Source organism: Hyla sarda, unplaced genomic scaffold (assembly GCF_029499605.1).
Source record: "Hyla sarda isolate aHylSar1 unplaced genomic scaffold, aHylSar1.hap1 scaffold_466, whole genome shotgun sequence".
NCBI lineage: Eukaryota > Metazoa > Chordata > Amphibia > Anura > Hylidae > Hyla > Hyla sarda.
The window spans coordinates 174,164-197,429 of record NW_026610479.1 but is presented as its reverse complement, the minus strand read 5'-3'; the positions used below and the strand labels follow the sequence as shown (position 1 = coordinate 197,429).

General features: G+C 44.5%; 1 protein-coding gene across 1 annotated transcript; it reads left to right on the top strand.

Annotated features, from left to right (window-relative positions):
• Nucleotides 1–12,723: 12,723 nt before the first annotated feature.
• CFAP107 (cilia and flagella associated protein 107) lies at nt 12,724–22,250 on the top strand. The gene is made up of 3 exons (XM_056553910.1): nt 12,724–12,833; nt 15,556–15,724; nt 21,341–22,250. The coding sequence occupies exons 1-3, from the start codon at nt 12,828–12,830 to the stop codon at nt 21,658–21,660; spliced, it is 495 nt and encodes a 164-aa protein (XP_056409885.1). The 5' UTR covers nt 12,724–12,827; the 3' UTR covers nt 21,661–22,250.
• Nucleotides 22,251–23,266: the final 1,016 nt, after the last annotated feature.

The window sequence follows — 23,266 nt, the reverse complement described above, 5'->3', positions numbered from 1 at the left end:
CACCATCATATGTGTTATTAGTAGGTTGGTGATCCACTTCTCACCATCATATGTGTTATTAGTAGATCGGGGATCCACTTCTCACCATCATATGCGTTATTAGTAGGTCGGGGATCCACTTCTCACCATCATATGCGTTATTAGTAGGTCTGGTGATCCACTTCTCACCATCATATGCGTTATTAGTAGGTCTGGTGATCCACTTCTCACCATCATATGTGTTATTAGTAGGTCGGTGATCTACTTCTCACCATCATATGCGTTATTAGTAGGTCGGTGATCCACTTCTCACCATCATATGTCTTATTAGAAGGTCGGTGATCCACTTCTCACCATCATATGTGTTATTAGTAGGTCGGGGATCCACTTCTCACCATCATATGCGTTATTAGTAGGTCGGGGATCAACTTCTCACCATCATATGCGTTATTAGTAGGTCTGGGGATCCACTTCTCACCATCATATGTGTTATTAGTAGGTTGGTGATCCACTTCTCACCATCATATGTGTTATTAGTAGGTCGGGGATCCACTTCTCACCATCATATGTGTTATTAGTAGGTCTGGTGATCCACTTCTCACCATCATATGCGTTATTAGTAGGTCGGGGATCCACTTCTCACCATCATATGTGTTATTAGTAGGTCGGGGATCCACTTCTCACCATCATATGCGTTATTAGTAGGTCGGGGATCCACTTCTCACCATCATATGCGTTATTAGTAGGTCGGGGATCCACTTCTCACCATCATATGTGTTATTAGTAGGTCGGGGATCCACTTCTCACCATCATATGCGTTATTAGTAGGTCTGGTGATCCACTTCTCACCATCATATGTGTTATTAGTAGGTCGGGGATCAACTTCTCACCATCATATGCGTTATTAGTAGGTCTGGGGATCCACTTCTCACCATCATATGTGTTATTAGTAGGTTGGTGATCCACTTCTCACCATCATATGTGTTATTAGTAGGTCGGGGATCCACTTCTCACCATCATATGTGTTATTAGTAGGTCTGGTGATCCACTTCTCACCATCATATGTGTTATAAGTAGGTCGGGGATCCACTTCTCACCATCATATGTGTTATTAGTAGGTCTGGTGATCCACTTCTCACCATCATATGCGTTATTAGTAGGTCTGGTGATCCACTTCTCACCATCATATGTGTTATTGGTAGGTCGGGGATCCACTTCTCACCATCATATGTGTTATTAGTAGGTCGGGGATCCACTTCTCACCATCATATGCGTTATTAGTAGGTCTGGTGATCCACTTCTCACCATCATATGTGTTATTAGTAGGTCTGGTGATCCACTTCTCACCATCATATGTGTTATTAGTAGGTCGGGGATCCACTTCTCACCATCATATGTGTTATAAGTAGGTCTGGTGATCCACTTCTCACCATCATATGCGTTATTTGTAGGTCTGGTGATCCACTTCTCACCATCATATGCGTTATTAGTAGGTCGGGGATCCACTTCTCACCATCATATGCGTTATTAGTAGGTCGGGGATCCACTTCTCACCATCATATGCGTTATTAGTAGGTCGGGGATCCACTTCTCACCATCATATGTGTTATTAGTAGGTCGGGGATCCACTTCTCACCATCATATGCGTTATTAGTAGGTCTGGTGATCCACTTCTCACCATCATATGCGTTATTAGTAGGTCGGGGATCCACTTCTCACCATCATATGTGTTATTAGTAGGTCGGGGATCCACTTCTCACCATCATATGCGTTATTAGTAGGTCTGGTGATCCACTTCTCACCATCATATGTGTTCTTAGTAGGTCGGGGATCCACTTCTCACCATCATATGTGTTATTAGTAGGTCTGGTGATCCACTTCTCACCATCATATGCGTTATTAGTAGGTCTGGTGATCCACTTCTCACCATCATATGCGTTATTAGTAGGTCGGGGATCCACTTCTCACCATCATATGCGTTATTAGTAGGTCTGGTGATCCACTTCTCACCATCATATGCGTTATTAGTAGGTCGGGGATCCACTTCTCACCATCATATGCGTTATTAATAGGTCGGGGATCCACTTCTCACCATCATATGCGTTATTAGTAGGTCGGGGATCCACTTCTCACCATCATATGTGTTATTAGTAGGTCGGGGATCCACTTCTCACCATCATATGCGTTATTAGTAGGTCTGGTGATCCACTTCTCACCATCATATGTGTTATTAGTAGGTCTGGTGATCCACTTCTCACCATCATATGTGTTATTAGTAGGTCTTGTGATCCACTTCTCACCATCATATGTGTTATTAGTAGGTCTGGTGATCCACTTCTCACCATCATCTGTGTTATTAGTAGGTCGGGGATCCACTTCTCACCATCATATGCGTTATTAGTAGGTCGGGGATCCACTTCTCACCATCATATGCGTTATTAGTAGGTCTGGTGATCCACTTCTCACCATCATATGTGTTATTAGTAGGTCGGGGATCCACTTCTCACCATCATATGTGTTATTAGTAGGTCTGGTGATCCACTTCTCACCATCATATGCGTTATTAGTAGGTCTGGTGATCCACTTCTCACCATCATATGCGTTATTAGTAGGTCGGTGATCCACTTCTCACCATCATATGCGTTATTAGTAGGTCGGGGATCCACTTCTCACCATCATATGTGTTATTAGTAGGTCGGGGATCCACTTCTCACCATCATATGCGTTATTAGTAGGTCGGGGATCCACTTCTCACCATCATATGCGTTATTAGTAGGTCTGGTGATCCACTTCTCACCATCATATGCGTTATTAGTAGGTCGGGGATCCACTTCTCACCATCATATGCGTTATTAGTAGGTCTGGTGATCCACTTCTCACCATCATATGTGTTATTAGTAGGTCTGGTGATCCACTTCTCACCATCATATGCGTTATTAGTAGGTCGGGGATCCACTTCTCACCATCATATGCGTTATTAGTAGGTCTGGTGATCCACTTCTCACCATCATATGTGTTATTAGTAGGTCGGGGATCCACTTCTCACCATCATATGTGTTATTAGTAGGTCGGGGATCCACTTCTCACCATCATATGCGTTATTAGTTGGTCTTGTGACCCACTTCTCACCATCATATGTGTTATTAGTAGGTCGGGGATCCACTTCTCACCATCATATGCGTTATTAGTAGGTCTGGTGATCCACTTCTCACCATCATATGCGTTATTAGTAGGTCTGGTGATCCACTTCTCACCATCATATGTGTTATTAGTAGGTCTGGTGATCCACTTCTCACCATCATATGTGTTATTAGTAGGTCTGGTGATCCACTTCTCATCATCATATGTGTTATTAGTAGGTCGGTGATCCACTTCTCACCATCATATGCGTTATTAGTAGGTCTGGTGATCCACTTCTCACCATCATATGTGTTATTAGTAGGTCTGGTGATCCACTTCTCATCATCATATGTGTTATTAGTAGGTCGGTGATCCACTTCTCACCATCATATGCGTTATTAGTAGGTCTGGTGATCCACTTCTCACCATCATATGTGTTATTAGTAGGTCTTGTGATCCACTTCTCACCATCATATGTGTTATTAGTAGGTCTGGTGATCCACTTCTCACCATCATATGCGTTATTAGTAGGTCTGGTGATCCACTTCTCACCATCATATGCGTTATTAGTAGGTCTTGTGATCCACTTCTCACCATCATATGTGTTATTAGTAGGTCTTGTGATCCACTTCTCACCATCATATGTGTTATTAGTAGGTCGGGGATCCACTTCTCACCATTATATGTGTTATTAGTAGGTCTGGTGATCCACTTCTCACCATCATATGCGTTATTAGTAGGTCTGGTGATCCACTTCTCACCATCATATGCGTTATTAGTAGGTCGGGGATCCACTTCTCACCATCATATGCGTTATTAGTAGGTCTGGTGATCCACTTCTCACCATCATATGCGTTATTAGTAGGTCGGGGATCCACTTCTCACCATCATATGTGTTATTAGTAGGTCGGGGATCCACTTCTCACCATCATATGCGTTATTAGTAGGTCGGGGATCCACTTCTCACCATCATATGCGTTATTAGTAGGTCGGGGATCAACTTCTCACCATCATATGCGTTATTAGTAGGTCTGGGGATCCACTTCTCACCATCATATGTGTTATTAGTAGGTTGGTGATCCACTTCTCACCATCATATGTGTTATTAGTAGGTCGGGGATCCACTTCTCACCATCATATGTGTTATTAGTAGGTCTGGTGATCCACTTCTCACCATCATATGTGTTATAAGTAGGTCGGGGATCCACTTCTCACCATCATATGTGTTATTAGTAGGTCTGGTGATCCACTTCTCACCATCATATGCGTTATTAGTAGGTCTGGTGATCCACTTCTCACCATCATATGTGTTATTAGTAGGTCGGGGATCCACTTCTCACCATCATATGTGTTATTAGTAGGTCGGGGATCCACTTCTCACCATCATGTGCGTTATTAGTAGGTCTGGTGATCCACTTCTCACCATCATATGTGTTATTAGTAGGTCTGGTGATCCACTTCTCACCATCATATGTGTTATTAGTAGGTCGGGGATCCACTTCTCACCATCATATGTGTTATAAGTAGGTCTGGTGATCCACTTCTCACCATCATATGCGTTATTTGTAGGTCTGGTGATCCACTTCTCACCATCATATGCGTTATTAGTAGGTCGGGGATCCACTTCTCACCATCATATGCGTTATTAGTAGGTCGGGGATCCACTTCTCACCATCATATGCGTTATTAGTAGGTCGGGGATCCACTTCTCACCATCATATGTGTTATTAGTAGGTCGGGGATCCACTTCTCACCATCATATGCGTTATTAGTAGGTCTGGTGATCCACTTCTCACCATCATATGCGTTATTAGTAGGTCGGGGATCCACTTCTCACCATCATATGTGTTATTAGTAGGTCGGGGATCCACTTCTCACCATCATATGCGTTATTAGTAGGTCTGGTGATCCACTTCTCACCATCATATGTGTTATTAGTAGGTCGGGGATCCACTTCTTACCATCATATGTGTTATTAGTAGGTCTGGTGATCCACTTCTCACCATCATATGCGTTATTAGTAGGTCTGGTGATCCACTTCTCACCATCATATGCGTTATTAGTAGGTCGGGGATCCACTTCTCACCATCATATGCGTTATTAATAGGTCGGGGATCCACTTCTCACCATCATATGCGTTATTAGTAGGTCGGGGATCCACTTCTCACCATCATATGTGTTATTAGTAGGTCGGGGATCCACTTCTCACCATCATATGCGTTATTAGTAGGTCGGGGATCCACTTCTCACCATCATATGTGTTATTAGTAGGTCGGGGATCCACTTCTCACCATCATATGCGTTATTAGTAGGTCTGGTGATCCACTTCTCACCATCATATGTGTTATTAGTAGGTCTGGTGATCCACTTCTCACCATCATATGCGTTATTAGTAGGTCTGGTGATCCACTTCTCACCATCATATGCGTTATTAGTAGGTCGGGGATCCACTTCTCACCATCATCTGTGTTATTAGTAGGTCGGGGATCCACTTCTCACCATCATATGTGTTATTAGTAGGTCTGGTGATCCACTTCTCACCATCATATGTGTTATTAGTAGGTCTTGTGATCCACTTCTCACCATCATATGTGTTATTAGTAGGTCTGGTGATCCACTTCTCACCATCATCTGTGTTATTAGTAGGTCGGGGATCCACTTCTCACCATCATATGCGTTATTAGTAGGTCTGGTGATCCACTTCTCACCATCATATGTGTTATTAGTAGGTCGGGGATCCACTTCTCACCATCATATGTGTTATTAGTAGGTCTGGTGATCCACTTCTCACCATCATATGCGTTATTAGTAGGTCTGGTGATCCACTTCTCACCATCATATGCGTTATTAGTAGGTCGGTGATCCACTTCTCACCATCATATGCGTTATTAGTAGGTCGGGGATCCACTTCTCACCATCATATGCGTTATTAGTAGGTCGGGGATCCACTTCTCACCATCATATGTGTTATTAGTAGGTCGGGGATCCACTTCTCACCATCATATGCGTTATTAGTAGGTCGGGGATCCACTTCTCACCATCATATGCGTTATTAGTAGGTCTGGTGATCCACTTCTCACCATCATATGCGTTATTAGTAGGTCGGGGATCCACTTCTCACCATCATATGCGTTATTAGTAGGTCTGGTGATCCACTTCTCACCATCATATGTGTTATTAGTAGGTCGGGGATCCACTTCTCACCATCATATGTGTTATTAGTAGGTCGGGGATCCACTTCTCACCATCATATGCGTTATTAGTTGGTCTTGTGACCCACTTCTCACCATCATATGTGTTATTAGTAGGTCGGGGATCCACTTCTCACCATCATATGCGTTATTAGTAGGTCTGGTGATCCACTTCTCACCATCATATGCGTTATTAGTAGGTCTGGTGATCCACTTCTCATCATCATATGTGTTATTAGTAGGTCGGTGATCCACTTCTCACCATCATATGCGTTATTAGTAGGTCTGGTGATCCACTTCTCACCATCATATGTGTTATTAGTAGGTCTTGTGATCCACTTCTCACCATCATATGTGTTATTAGTAGGTCTGGTGATCCACTTCTCACCATCATATGCGTTATTAGTAGGTCTGGTGATCCACTTCTCACCATCATATGCGTTATTAGTAGGTCTTGTGATCCACTTCTCACCATCATATGTGTTATTAGTAGGTCTTGTGATCCACTTCTCACCATCATATGTGTTATTAGTAGGTCGGGGATCCACTTCTCACCATTATATGTGTTATTAGTAGGTCTGGTGATCCACTTCTCACCATCATATGCGTTATTAGTAGGTCTGGTGATCCACTTCTCACCATCATATGCGTTATTAGTAGGTCGGGGATCCACTTCTCACCATCATATGCGTTATTAGTAGGTCTGGTGATCCACTTCTCACCATCATATGTGTTATTAGTAGGTCTTGTGATCCACTTCTCACCATCATATGTGTTATTAGTAGGTCTTGTGATCCACTTCTCACCATCATATGTGTTATTAGTAGGTCGGGGATCCACTTCTCACCATTATATGCGTTATTAGTAGGTCGGGGATCCACTTCTCACCATCATATGTGTTATTAGTAGGTCTGGTGATCCACTTCTCACCATCATATGCGTTATTAGTAGGTCTGGTGATCCACTTCTCACCATCATATGTGTTATTAGTAGGTCGGGGATCCACTTCTCACCATCATATGCGTTATTAGTAGGTCGGGGATCCACTTCTCACCATCATATGCGTTATTAGTAGGTCGGGGATCCACTTCTCACCATCATATGCGTTATTAGTAGGTCGGGGATCCACTTCTCACCATCATCTGTGTTATTAGTAGGTCAGGGATCCACTTCTCACCATCATATGTGTTATTAGTAGGTCTGGTGATCCACTTCTCACCATCATATGCGTTATTAGTAGGTCTGGTGATCCACTTCTCACCATCATATGCGTTATTAGTAGGTCGGGGATCCACTTCTCACCATCATATGCGTTATTAGTAGGTCTGGTGATCCACTTCTCACCATCATATGCGTTATTAGTAGGTCTTGTGATCCACTTCTCACCATCATATGCGTTATTAGTAGGTCTGGTGATCCACTTCTCACCATCATATGTGTTATTAGTAGGTCTGGTGATCCACTTCTCACCATCATATGCGTTATTAGTAGGTCTGGTGATCCTCTTCTCACCATCATATGCGTTATTAGTAGGTCGGTGATCCACTTCTCACCATCATATGTGTTATTAGTAGGTCAGTGATCCACTTCTCACCATCATATGTGTTATTAGTAGGTCGGGGATCCACTTCTCACCATCATATGCGTTATTAGTAGGTCGGGGATCCACTTCTCACCATCATATGCGTTATTAGTAGGTCGGGGATCCACTTCTCACCATCATATGCGTTATTAGTAGGTCGGTGATCCACTTCTCACCATCATATGTGTTATTAGTAGGTCGGTGATCCACTTCTCACCATCATATGCGTTATTAGTAGGTCGGTGATCCACTTCTCACCATCATATGTCTTATTAGAAGGTCGGTGATCCACATCTCACCATCATATGTGTTATTAGTAGGTCGTGATCCACTTCTCACCATCATATGCGTTATTAGTAGGTCGGTGATCCACTTCTCACCATCATATGCGTTATTAGTAGGTCTGGTGATCCACTTCTCACCATCATATGTGTTATTAGTAGGTTGGTGATCCACTTCTCACCATCATATGTGTTATTAGTAGGTCTGGTGATCCACTTCTCACCATCATATGTGTTATTAGTAGGTCTGGTGATCCACTTCTCACCATCATATGTGTTATTAGTAGGTCTTGTGATCCACTTCTCACCATCATATGTGTTATTAGTAGGTCTGGTGATCCACTTCACACCATCATATGTGTTATTAGTAGGTCGGTGATCCACTTCTCACCATCATATGCGTTATTAGTAGGTCTGGTGATCCACTTCTCACCATCATATGCGTTATTAGTAGGTCTGGTGATCCACTTCTCACCATCATATGTGTTATTAGTAGGTCGGTGATCCACTTCTCACCATCATATGCGTTATTAGTAGGTCGGTGATCCACTTCTCACCATCATATGTCTTATTAGAAGGTCGGTGATCCACATCTCACCATCATATGTGTTATTAGTAGGTCGTGATCCACTTCTCACCATCATATGCGTTATTAGTAGGTCTGGTGATCCACTTCTCACCATCATATGCGTTATTAGTAGGTCTTGTGATCCACTTCTCACCATCATATGTGTTATTAGTAGGTTGGTGATCCACTTCTCACCATCATATGCGTTATTAGTAGGTCAGTGATCCACTTCTCACCATCATATGTGTTATTAGTAGGTCGGTGATCCACTTCTCACCATCATATGCGTTATTAGTAGGTCGGTGATCCACTTCTCACCATCATATGTGTTATTAGTAGGTCGGTGATCCACTTCTCACCATCATATGTGTTATTAGTAGGTCTGGTGATCCACTTCTCACCATCATATGTGTTATTAGTAGGTTGGTGATCCACTTCTCACCATCATATGTGTTATTAGTAGGTCTGGTGATCCACTTCTCACCATCATATGTGTTATTAGTAGGTCTGGTGATCCACTTCTCACCATCATATGTGTTATTAGTAGGTCTTGTGATCCACTTCTCACCATCATATGTGTTATTAGTAGGTCTGGTGATCCACTTCTCACCATCATATGCGTTATTAGTAGGTCTGGTGATCCACTTCTCACCATCATATGCATTATTAGTAGGTCGGGGATCCACTTCTCACCATCATATGTGTTATTAGTAGGTCGGTGATCCACTTCTCACCATCATATGTGTTATTAGTAGGTCAGTGATCCACTTCACACCATCATATGTGTTATTAGTAGGTCTGGTGATCCACTTCTCACCATCATATGCGTTATTAGTAGGTCTGGTGATCCACTTCTCACCATCATATGCGTTATTAGTAGGTCTGGTGATCCACTTCTCACCATCATATGCGTTATTAGTAGGTCTTGTGATCCACTTCTCACCATCATATGTGTTATTAGTAGGTTGGTGATCCACTTCTCACCATCATATGTGTTATTAGTAGGTCTGGTGATCCACTTCTCACCATCATATGTGTTATTAGTAGGTCTGGTGATCCACTTCTCACCATCATATGCGTTATAAGTAGGTCGGTGATCCACTTCTCACCATCATATGCGTTATTAGTAGGTCTGGTGATCCACTTCTCACCATCATATGTGTTATTAGTAGGTCTTGTGATCCACTTCTCACCATCATATGTGTTATTAGTAGGTCTGGTGATCCACTTCTCACCATCATATGCGTTATTAGTAGGTCGGGGATCCACTTCTCACCATCATATGTGTTATTAGTAGGTCTGGTGATCCACTTCTCACCATCATATGTGTTATTAGTAGGTCTGGTGATCCACTTCTCACCATCATATGTGTTATTAGTAGGTCTGGTGATCCACTTCTCACCATCATATGCGTTATTAGTAGGTCTGGTGATCCACTTCTCACCATCATATGCGTTATTAGTAGGTCGGGGATCCACTTCTCACCATCATATGTGTTATTAGTAGGTCTGGTGATCCACTTCTCACCATCATATGCGTTATTAGTAGGTCTGGTGATCCACTTCTCACCATCATATGTGTTATTAGTAGGTCTGGTGATCCACTTCTCACCATCATATGTGTTATTAGTAGGTCTGGTGATCCACTTCTCACCATCATATGCGTTATTAGTAGGTCTGGTGATCCACTTCTCACCATCATATGCGTTATTAGTAGGTCGGTGATCCACTTCTCACCATCATATGCGTTATTAGTAGGTCTGGTGATCCACTTCTCACCATCATATGTGTTATTAGTAGGTCGGTGATCCACTTCTCACCATCATATGCGTTATTAGTAGGTCTGGTGATCCACTTCTCACCATCATATGCGTTATTAGTAGGTCGGGGATCCACTTCTCACCATCATATGCGTTATTAGTAGGTCGGTGATCCACTTCTCACCATCATATGCGTTATTAGTAGGTCTGGTGATCCACTTCTCACCATCATATGCGTTATTAGTAGGTCTTGTGATCCACTTCTCACCATCATATGCGTTATTAGTAGGTCGGGGATCCACTTCTCACCATCATATGTGTTATTAGTAGGTCTGGTGATCCACTTCTCACCATCATATGCGTTATTAGTAGGTCGGTGATCCACTTCTCACCATCATATGCGTTATTAGTAGGTCGGGGGGCGCTCTACTACTTGTACATGCAGCACAGCAGCCTTATTTGGGTGGGGGATGGTGGTTTTGAGTGAGGAGGATTACGCTGCTTGACAATGGAAGATATATAGTCACCCAGCTGACCGGTGCAGTGTTTATCTTACCTGATATGAGAGGGAGCGCTCCGCGCCTGCGCCCCCTCCCTGTGTCGGTACCCGAGTGCCTGTCACAGCTCCGGTGCTTGCCGCGCGACTTGCCTGTCCCCGCAACTTGCCTGTTACACTGGCATGTGATGACGGGGGGGGGGTGCTGGTGGAGGATGAGACCATGATAAGCGGTGACACCGGCCGTTGGCAATGCCGCCCCCGTTAAATGGCGCTCAGATGAGAGGATACTGTCTTGTTGGGTGTAGGGTAGTTAGGGTGTTGCTGTTCAGGATAGTTAAGGGCGCTGTTAACCCTTGTCACTCGTGACGCCAGGGTGAGGGTTAAATGCTGTATTCTTGATAGGCCTATTGCCACCCTTCCCAAGAGCAATAGGTGATGCAGAAATAAAGGATTGTCCACAACCGCTGGTAACTGAAAACTTGCAGGAACTTTTACTGAAGAATTTCTGTACATGCAGCAATAGTAACAGTCCAGATAACAGTCTCTATACATATAGCTGAGCAGTGATTGACAGACGGTTGGGATCAGATAAGCCCAATTTATCTTCTTAGGGATTGTATAGCAGAGATCCGCTGGATATATATACCTATATTTATATTAATAAGAACTGCTATATAGTTATAGACTAAATGTGAGGTGACAGGGGACCCCGAATCCTAGGGACTTTGGTTTTGGGGACCTCTATACAGGTAACGTATATAATACGGTTCTTTTTTTCTTTTCCACTCTTGTTTTTCGGATGTTTTTTGCCTATTTCCGTCCGTCTTGCTGGTCACTCCCGGATTTGTTCTACAAGATGTGGACGTTGTTGTTCCTTTCATCGCTTCTCATCATCCTGTATTGATCGTTTCTGTGTCATGTTATTTGCTTCATAGCGGATGTTTACGGGTTCGTATTGGGCCTCATTTACTAAGCTGAGACATGTCTGCGCCAGGGTGCGCCTGAAAAACCCGCCAAACCTGAAAGGGGGCGTGGTCTGTCACAAAAGGGGGTGTGGTTGGTCAAAAGGGGCGTGGTCTCACAACCCGACAGATTTACTATGGAATTCACAGAAAATCCTGCAAGTAAATGGCTGAAAATATCGATCTAGAAAAATCTGGTCAGAAAATGTTCCCGACTTTTCCCAATAATAAATAGAGAAGAATCCTGCAAATCTGAAACAACTTTTCCCACTAGTAAAAACCCCACAATCTTAGTAAATGAGGCCCATTGTTTTAAAAAATATTATAAATAAAAAAATATAGAAGAAAAAATGTCAAGATGGCTCCAAGCACATGTCCTATGCACTCAAAGAAAGAACTGGAGTCACTTTATAAGAAATAATAGACAATTTGTATGAATATTGACATATATTACTATAGGAGACTGTCCACCCGGGGGGGGGGGATATCAAACAACGTTGTCACTCAAAGTGCCTTAGTGCATGGTATAGAACACGGCTAGCATACAGCATACTCATACAGCAGATGAATGTACACAAGGATATAGTGATAATATACAGGATAATATACCGGAGCAACACCACCCCAACCCAGAGTTTCGGCCAATCGAGTGGTTCACCCCAGGGTGGTGACGGGTCCTCCATGTAAATGGTCTATGCGGTTCTATCGTGTCTCTTATTACACTGCAGCCCCGGATTTTATTAGATTATTATCCACATTGTGATTTCTTTCTTCTCAGTTTCGGAGACGGGATCTCCCACTATCCCAAAGCTGCTATGAAAAAGACTTTGTGCATTTCGTGGACCGTGCGCAGGATCAGATACAGAGGAGACATTTCCTGAAGAGGATGGAGGTATCACCGGCTTCTGCTACACACAATTTTTCTGGATAATCCCAAAGGGGTCATTTCCTTCAAAAATAGTGTGGCCCCCTCCGCAGGTTGTGTGTGGTATTACAACTTGTCTCCATTTACTTCCCAGGAACTGAGCTGCAATACCGCGCACATCCTGAGGACAAAGGAAAAAATCAGAACATCTCTAAAGAGTCCCGACAAAACGGACGGGGTCATCCCATAATTCATGTGAACACCAAAAGTGGGAAATACTGTTAATAGCAATAATACTATAATGTTTCTAGCAAAAAAAACATCTGGCCTCCATGTGTGGACAAGGACTGAGCATGTGTGTCCTCCAGCCTCAGCTCTATAGGTGGATGATGGGGGGACTGAGCATGTGTGTCCTCCGGCCTCAGCTCTATAGGTGGATGATGGGGGGACTGAGCATGTGTGTCCTCCAGCCTCAGCTCTATAGGTGGATGATGGGGGGACTGAGCATGTGTGTCCTCCGGCCTCAGCTCTATAGGTGGATGATGGGGGGACTGAGCATGTGTGTCCTCCGGCCTCAGCTCTATAGGTGGATGATGGGGGGACTGAGCATGTGTGTCCTCCAGCCTCAGCTCTATAGGTGGATGATGGGGGGACTGAGCATGTGTGTCCTCCAGCCTCAGCTCTATAGGTGGATGATGGGGGGGACTGAGCATGTGTGTCCTCCGGCCTCAGCTCTATAGGTGGATGATGGGGGGGGACTGAGCATGTGTGTCCTCCAGCCTCAGCTCTATAGGTGGATGATGGGGGGGGACTGAGCATGTGTGTCCTCCGGCCTCAGCTCTATAGGTGGATGATGGGGGGAGACTGAGCATGTGTGTCCTCCAGCCTCAGCTCTATAGGTGGATGATGGGGGGGGACTGAGCATGTGTGTCCTCCGGCCTCAGCTCTATAGGTGGATGATGGGGGGGGACTGAGCATGTGTGTCCTCCAGCCTCAGCTCTATAGGTGGATGATGGGGGGGGGGGGGGGACTGAGCATGTGTGTCCTCCGGCCTCAGCTCTATAGGTGAATGATGGGGGGGGGCTGAGCATGTGTGTCCTCCAGCCTCAGCTCTATAGGTGGATGATGGGGGGGGGGGGACTGAGCATGTGTGTCCTCCGGCCTCAGCTCTATAGGGGGATGATGGGGGGACTGAGCATGTGTGTCCTCCGGCCTCAGCTCTATAGGTGGATGATGGGGGAATGAACATGTGTGTCCTCTAGCCTCAGCTCTATAGGGGGATGATGGGGGGACTGAGCATGTGTGTCCTCCGGCCTCAGCTCTATAGGTGGATGATGGGGGAACTGAGCATGTGTGTCCTCCAGCCTCAGCTCTATAGGTGGATGATGGGGGGGACTGAGCATGTGTGTGTTTTTCAGCCTCAGCTCTATAGGTGGATGATGGGGGGACTTAGCATGTGTGTCCTCCGGCCTCAGCTCTATAGGTGGATGATGGGGGGGGGGACTGAGCATGTGTGTCCTCCGGCCTCAGCTCTATAGGTGAATGATGGGGGGGGGGGGCTAAGCATGTGTGTCCTCCAGCCTCAGCTCTATAGGTGGATGATGGGGGAATGAACATGTGTGTCCTCTAGCCTCAGCTCTATAGGGGGATGATGGGGGGACTGAGCATGTGTGTCCTACGGCCTCAGCTCTATAGGTGGATGATGGGGGAATGAACATGTGTGTCCTCTAGCCTCAGCTCTATAGGGGGATGATGGGGGGACTGAGCATGTGTGTTCTCCGGCCTCAGCTCTATAGGTGGATGATGGGGGAACTGAGCATGTGTGTCCTCCGGCCTCAGCTCTATAGGTGGATGATGGGGGGGACTGAGCATGTGTGTGTTTTTCAGCCTCAGCTCTATAGGTGGATGATGGGGGGACTTAGCATGTGTGTCCTCCGGCCTCAGCTCTATAGGTGGATGAGGGGGAACTGAGCATGTGTGTCCTCCGGCCTCAGCTCTATAGGTGGATGAGGGGGAACTGAGCATGTGTGTCCTCCAGCCTCAGCTCTATAGGTGGATGATGGGGGGGACTGAGCATGTGTGTGTTTTTCAGCCTCAGCTCTATAGGTGGATGATGGGGGGACTTAGCATGTGTGTCCTCCGGCCTCAGCTCTATAGGTGGATGAGGGGGAAGAGAGCATGTGTGTCTTCCGGCCTCAGCTCTATAGGTGGATGATGGAGGGACTGAGCATGTGTGTCCTCCATCCTCAGCTCTATAGGTGGATGATGGGGGGACTGAGCATGTGTGTCTTCCGGCCTCAGCTCTATAGGTGGATGATGGAGGGACTGAGCATGTGTGTCCTCCATCCTCAGCTCTATAGGTGGATGATGGGGCGACTGAGCATGTGTGTCCTCCATCCTCAGCTCTATAGGTGGATGATGGGGCGACTGAGCATGTGTGTCCTCCGGCCTCAGTTCCATAGGTGGATGATGGGGGACTGAGCATGTGTGTCTTCTGGCCTCAGCTCTATAGGTGGATGATGGGGGGACTGAGCTGATCGCTATATACTTTGATCACCAGGTGGTTACTATAGTGATACATTATGTAAATAAATGAATGTCTCTATGTTTTTTTAATCTACATTATGACTATGATATTTGAGGGTAGAGCGCACCTTTTTAGTATCCCCCCTAACCCCAGGACACATCCAGCCGTTGCACTGTAATAACCGATTCCACAACCCAGTGTGGCCCTTACTTTGTGTTGCAGGGTTTACCAGGACGCCACTTACTGACACATCACGAAGACCCCGCCTCCAGGCACCTGGTGTCCCACTACGACGACCATTACAGAAGACGTTCGTCCTTACCGCCGCTGCGGAGCTGGGATGGGAACCGCCTGCTCTGGGCTCCAGAGAAATCCGATTTTCCGTCCACTGGTAAAATTATTTTCTTTTTATTTAGTTTAAAATGTATGTGTATAAATATACTCATATAGAATACTTATATAAACTCCAATCCCCTACAAGATGCAGAAAAATCCTCTGATAGGGACATCATGATGTATAGATTGTAATAAGTATCTGGATAAGATGGGATCAGACCATTCCTGTCACGTACCGGTAGGACTGTAGTGGATCCTCTGAACCAGAGAGGCGATGGCACGGGTTGTACCAGAGGACCAGTTCTAAGTGGTTACTGGTTTTCACCAGAGCCCGCCGCAAGGCGGGATGGACTTGCTGCGGCGGTAACCACCAGGTCGTATCCTCCAGTAGCAACTCGACCTCTCTGGTGGCTGATATGGCGTGGTACACAGGGAGCAGGCAGGAGCGTAGTCGGACGTAGCAGAGGTCAGGGCAGGCAGCAAGGGTTCACAGGCAAGCAGACGGTAGTAATGGGTTCGGCAACTGGCAAGACAATAATCACTTGTAGGGAACGCTTTCTCAGAGGCACAAGGCACAAAGATCCGGAAAGGGCAGGAAGGGGCAGGTGCCTTTTATTGGGAAATCACAATGGGAGGTGTGGAACCAGCGCACCAATTGCCGGTAGCCGGCGCGCGCGCGCCCTAGAGAGCTGGGCCGCACGCGCCAGGAGCAAGGAGCAGGAGCAAGAAGCGCCATGCCAGGAGCAGGTGAGATGAACGGGGACGCGGCGCGTGAGCGGGGACCAGCCGCCACGCTAGCCGCGTCCCTGCAACAGTGAGACCCGCGCTCCCGGTCAGTGTGTTTGACTGGGAGACGCCGGGACCCCAGCACAGAGGACACAGGCAGCAGTGACAATTCCCTATAGATGACACCAGTATATAGATAAGATGGGATCAGACCATTCCCTATAGATGACACCAGTATACAGATAAGATGGGATCAGACCATTCACAATAGATGACTCCGGTATATAGATATGATGGGATCAGACCATACACAATAGATGACACTGGTATATAGATAAGCTGGGATCAGACCATACACAATAGATGACACCGGTATATAGATAAGATGGGATCAGATCACTAACAATAGATGACACCGGTATATAGATAAGATGGGATCAGATCACTAACAATAGGTGACCTCACTCTATAGATAAGATGGGATCAAACCATTCCCTATAGATCACACCAGTATACAGATAAGATGGGATAAGACCATTCACAATAGATAACACTGGTATATAGATAAGATGGGATCAGACCATACACAATAGAGGACACCAGTATACAGATAAGATGGGATAAGACCATTCACAATAGATGAAACCAGTATATAGATAAGATGGGATCAGACCATACACAATAGAGGACACCAGTATATAGATAAGATGGGATCAGATCATACACAACCGAGGACACCAGTATACAGATAAGATGGGAAAAACCATTCACAATAGATGACACCAGTATATAGATAAGATGGGATCAGACCATTCACAATAGATGACACCAGTATATAGATAAGATGGGATCAGACCATTCACAATAGATGACACCAGTATATAGATAAGATGGGATCAGACCATACACAATAGATGACACCAGTATATAGATAAGATGGGATCAGACCATACACAATAGATGACACCAGTATATAGATAAGATGGGATCAGACCATACACAATAGATGACACCAGTATATAGATAAGATGGGATCAATGACTCCTTCTTAATTGTATCCATTGAGAATACTGTGTTGTACGTTTGTTGGAAAACCAATAAAAACTTGTTTTGAAAAAAAAAAAAGATAAGATGGGATCAGACCATTCACAATATATGACACCAGTATATAGATAAGATGGGATCAGACCATTCACAATAGATGAAACCAGTATATAGATAAGATGGGCTCAGACCATACACAATAGATGACACCAGTATATAGATAAGATGGGATCAGACCATACACAATAGATGACACCGGTATATAGATAAGATGGGATAAGACCATACACAATAGATGACACCAGTATATAGATAAGATGGGATCAGACCATTCACAATATATGACACCAGTATATAGATAAGATGGGATCAGACCATTCACAATAGATGACACCAGTATATAGATAAGATGGGATCAGACAAAACACAATAGATGACACCAGTATATAGATAAGATGGGATCAGACCATACACAATAGATGACACCAGTATATAGATAAGATGGGATCAGACAAAACACAATAGATGACACCAGTATATAGATAAGATGGGATCAGACCATACACAATAGATGACACCAGTATATAGATAAGATGGGATCAGACCATACACAATAGCTGACACCAGTATACAGATAAGATGGTATAAGACCATTCACAATAGATGACTCTGGTATATAGATAAGATGGGATCAGACCATACACAATAGATGACACCAGTATATAGATAAGATGGGATCAGACCATTCACAACAGATGACACCAGTATATAGATAAGATGGGATCAGACCATTCACAACAGATATGCCACAAGATAAATCCCCTAGGGGTTTCTGGGCCAATTTAAGTACCACAATACCTACTTGGGGAATAAATCCCCTCAGGATAAACCCTAACTAGAAATCCCCCATAAAATATAACTTTTAATTATGCGCATTAAAATAGTGTCCAAACTAGTATGTTGCACATTTATTGCATCTAAATGGCAGTGATGTTTACAATTATCAGCACTGTATCCAGTTAAATCCTATAATATCATGAAAATGTCTGCCATGCAGACTATTAGTTTGTCATTACTATCTAGTGTACCCCGGTGCCATGCAGACTATTAGTTTGTCATTACTATCTAGTGTACCCCGGTGCCATGCAGACTATTAGTTTGTCATTACTGTCTAGTGTACCCCGGTGCCGTGCAGACTATTAGTTTGTCATTACTATCTAGTGTACCCCGGTGCCATGCAGACTATTAGTTTGTCATTACTATCTAGTGTACCCCGGTGCCATGCAGACTATTAGTTTGTCATTACTGTCTAGTGTACCCCGGTGCCGTGCAGACTATTAGTTTGTCATTACTATCTAGTGTACCCCGGTGCCATGCAGACTATTAGTTTGTCATTACTGTCTAGTGTACCCCGGTGCCGTGCAGACTATTAGTTTGTCATTACTATCTAGTGTACCCCGGTGCCGTGCAGACTATTAGTTTGTCATTACTGTCTAGTGTACCCCGGTGCCGTGCAGACTATTAGTTTGTCATTACTATCTAGTGTACCCCGGTGCCGTGCAGACTATTAGTTTGTCATTACTGTCTAGTGTACCCCGGTGCCATGCAGACTATTAGTTTGTCATTACTGTCTAGTGTACCCCGGTGCCGTGCAGACTATTAGTTTGTCATTACTATCTAGTGTACCCCGGTGCCGTGCAGACTATTAGTTTGTCATTACTATCTAGTGTACCCCGGTGCCGTGCAGACTATTAGTTTGTCATTACTATCTAGTGTACCCCGGTGCCATGCAGACTATTAGTTTGTCATTACTATCTAGTGTACCCCGGTGCCGTGCAGACTATTAGTTTGTCATTACTATCTAGTGTACCCCGGTGCCGTGCAGACTATTAGTTTGTCATTACTGTCTAGTGTACCCCGGTGCCATGCAGACTATTAGTTTGTCATTACTGTCTAGTGTACCCCGGTGCCATGCAGACTATTAGTTTGTCATTACTGTCTAGTGTACCCCGGTGCCGTGCAGACTATTAGTTTGTCATTACTGTCTAGTGTACCCCGGTGCCGTGCTGCAGCATTCAGAATGGTGAAAACGTTTAGAAGAGAGGATTAATGTTTTAACCACAGACTGTACCAGAGACCTTTCCTAGTTAGTACATCGAGTGCCCAAGCTGCAGCACGGCACCGGGGTACACTAGATAGTAATGACAAACTAATAGTCTGCATGGCACCGGGGTACACTAGATAGTAATGACAAACTAATAGTCTGCATGGCACCGGGGTACACTAGACAGTAATGACAAACTAATAGTCTGCATGGCAGACATTTTCATGATATTATAGGATTTAACTGGATACAGTGCTGATAATTGTAAACATCACTGCCATTTAGATGCAATAAATGTGCAACATACTAGTTTGGACACTATTTTAATGCGCATAATTAAAAGTTATATTTTATGGGGGATTTCTAGTCAGGGTTTATCCTGAGGGGATTTATTCCCCAAGTAGGTATTGTGGTACCATTCACAATAGATGACACCAGTATATAGATAAGATGGGATCAGACCATTCACAATAGATGACACCAATATATAGATAAGATGGGATCAGACCATTCACAATAGATGACACCAGTATATAGATAAGATGGGATCAGACCATACACAATAGAGGACACCAGTATACAGATAAGATGGTATAAGACCATTCACAATAGATGACCCAGGTATATAGATAAGATGGGATCAGACCATACACAATAGATGACACCAGTATATAGATAAGATGGGATCAGACCATACACAATAGATGACACCGGTATATAGATAAGATGGGATCAGACCATACACAATAGATGACACCAGTATATAGATAAGATGGGATCAGACCATACACAATAGATGACACCGGTATATAGATAAGATGGGATCAGATCATACACAATATAGGACACCAGTATACAGATAAGATGGTATAAGACCGTTCACAATAGATGACCCAGGTATATAGATAAGATGGGATCAGACCATACACAATAGATGACACCAGTATATAGATAAGATGGGATCAGACCATACACAATAGATGACACCGGTATATAGATAAGATGGGATCAGACCATACACAATAGATGACACCAGTATATAGATAAGATGGGATCAGACCATACACAATAGATGACACCGGTATATAGATAAGATGGGATCAGACCATACACAATAGATGACACCAGTATATAGATAAGATGGGATCAGACCATACACAATAGATGACACCGGTATATAGATAAGATGGGATCAGATCATACACAATAGATGACACCGGTATATAGATAAGATGGGATCAGACCATACACAATAGATGACACCGGTATATAGATAAGATGGGATCAGACCATACACAATAGATGACACCGGTATATAGATAAGATGGGATCAGATCACTGACAATAGGTGACCTCACTATATAGATAAGATGGAATTAAATCAGTCAAAATAGGTGTCATCACTATATGGGTAAGATGGGAAAAGACTAGTCACAATAGGGGACAGTTTTTATGGTTTTTCCCTGGGATAGTCCAACAAACTCTAGATGGTCTGGGGTCTGACTAGTCAATATTAGATAATAGGGGGTCCACCTCCTGGCACCCCTGATGATCAGTGCTGCACCTCTCCAGTGTTTATTGCAGCTTGTACCTCCGGAGTTTCAGGATAGGTCATTTATATTACGCAGCCGGATGACCCCTTTATTTCCCCTGCTTATCGACCACATGAGGATAGAGCATTACACAGACACCCGTTCTCCCCCCCCCTTGGAGTGACAAACAGCCACTTAGTCAGACCCCACGTTCCTCCAGGTCTGGTGCCATTAAGTCTTAACTCTTTTGAAACTATTTTTCCAGATCCACCGACCAATTTCGGTCTCCTGCAAGAAAAGCAAAAACTCTGGAGAGCCCAAAACTCTGAAGAGCTAAGGAGCCTCTACACTGCGTCATACAGGAAGCCCCCAGCCTCCACCTTCATGACCCCCCACTATGGTGTGGCCCCCCGGGTCCTGTCCAGTACTATACATCGGCCCAATAATACCAAAAATGCTTTAGAGTTCAAATGCCAAGCGTATCTTCAGGTCCCGGAGAACCCGACGAGAAGAACCTCACCATGGAGTCACCATCCTAAATGTGGTTACGATCCACCAACCTCAGAAGAACCTACAACAACCTGACAGTAGAGTCACCATCCTAAATGTGGTGACTGTCCACCAACCTCAGAAGAACCTACCACAACCTGACAATAGTCACCATCCTAAATGTGGTCACTGTCCACCGACCTCAGAAAAACCTACAACAACCTGACAGTAGAGTCACCATCCTAAATGTGGTTACTATTCACCCACCTCAGAAGATCCTACAACAACCTGACAATAGAGTCACCATCCTAAATGTGGTTACGATCCACTGACCTCAGAAGAACCTACCACAACCTGACAATAGTCACTATCCTAAATGTGGTTACGATCCACCAACCTCAGAAGAACCTACAACAACCTGACAGTAGAGTCACCATCCTAAATGTGGTCACTGTCCACCGATCTCAGAAGAACCTACAACAACCTGACAATAGAGTCACCATCCTAAATGTGGTCACTGTCCACCGATCTCAGAAGAACCTACCAGAACCTAACAATAGAGTCACCATCCTAAATGTGGTCACTGTCCACCAACCTCAGAAGAACCTACAACAACCTGACAATAGTCACCATCCTAAATGTGGTTACGATCCACCAACCTCAGAAGAACCTACAACAACCTGACAGTAGAGTCACCATCCTAAATGTGGTGACTGTCCACCAACCTCAGAAGAACCTACCACAACCTGACAATAGTCACCATCCTAAATGTGGTCACTGTCCACCGACCTCAGAAAAACCTACAACAACCTGACAGTAGAGTCACCATCCTAAATGTGGTTACTATTCACCCACCTCAGAAGATCCTACAACAACCTGACAATAGAGTCACCATCCTAAATGTGGTTACGATCCACTGACCTCAGAAGAACCTACCACAACCTGACAATAGTCACTATCCTAAATGTGGTTACGATCCACCAACCTCAGAAGAACCTACAACAACCTGACAGTAGAGTCACCATCCTAAATGTGGTCACTGTCCACCGATCTCAGAAGAACCTACAACAACCTGACAATAGAGTCACCATCCTAAATGTGGTCACTGTCCACCGATCTCAGAAGAACCTACCAGAACCTAACAATAGAGTCACCATCCTAAATGTGGTCACTGTCCACCAACCTCAGAAGAACCTACAACAACCTGACAATAGTCACCATCCTAAATGTGGTCATGATCCAGTGACCTCAGAAGAACCTACAACAACCTGACAATAGAGACACCATCCTAAATGTGGTCACTGTCCACTGACCTCAGAAGAACCTACAACAACCTGACAATAGAGTCACCATCCTAAATTTGGTCATGATCCAGTGACCTCAGAAGAACCTACAGCAACCTGACAATAGTCACCATCCTAAATGTGGTCACTGTCTACCGACCTCAGAAGAACCTACAACAACCTGACAGTAGAGTCCCCATCCTAAATGTGATCACTGTCTACCGACCTCAGAAAAACCTACAACAACCTGACAATACAGACACCATCGTAAATGTGGTCACTATTCACCGACCTCAGAAGACACTACAACAATCGGACAGTAGAGTCACCATCCTAAATGTGGTCACGATCCACTGACCTCAGAAGAACCTACAACAACCTGACAATATTCACCATCCTAAATGTGGTCACTGTCTACC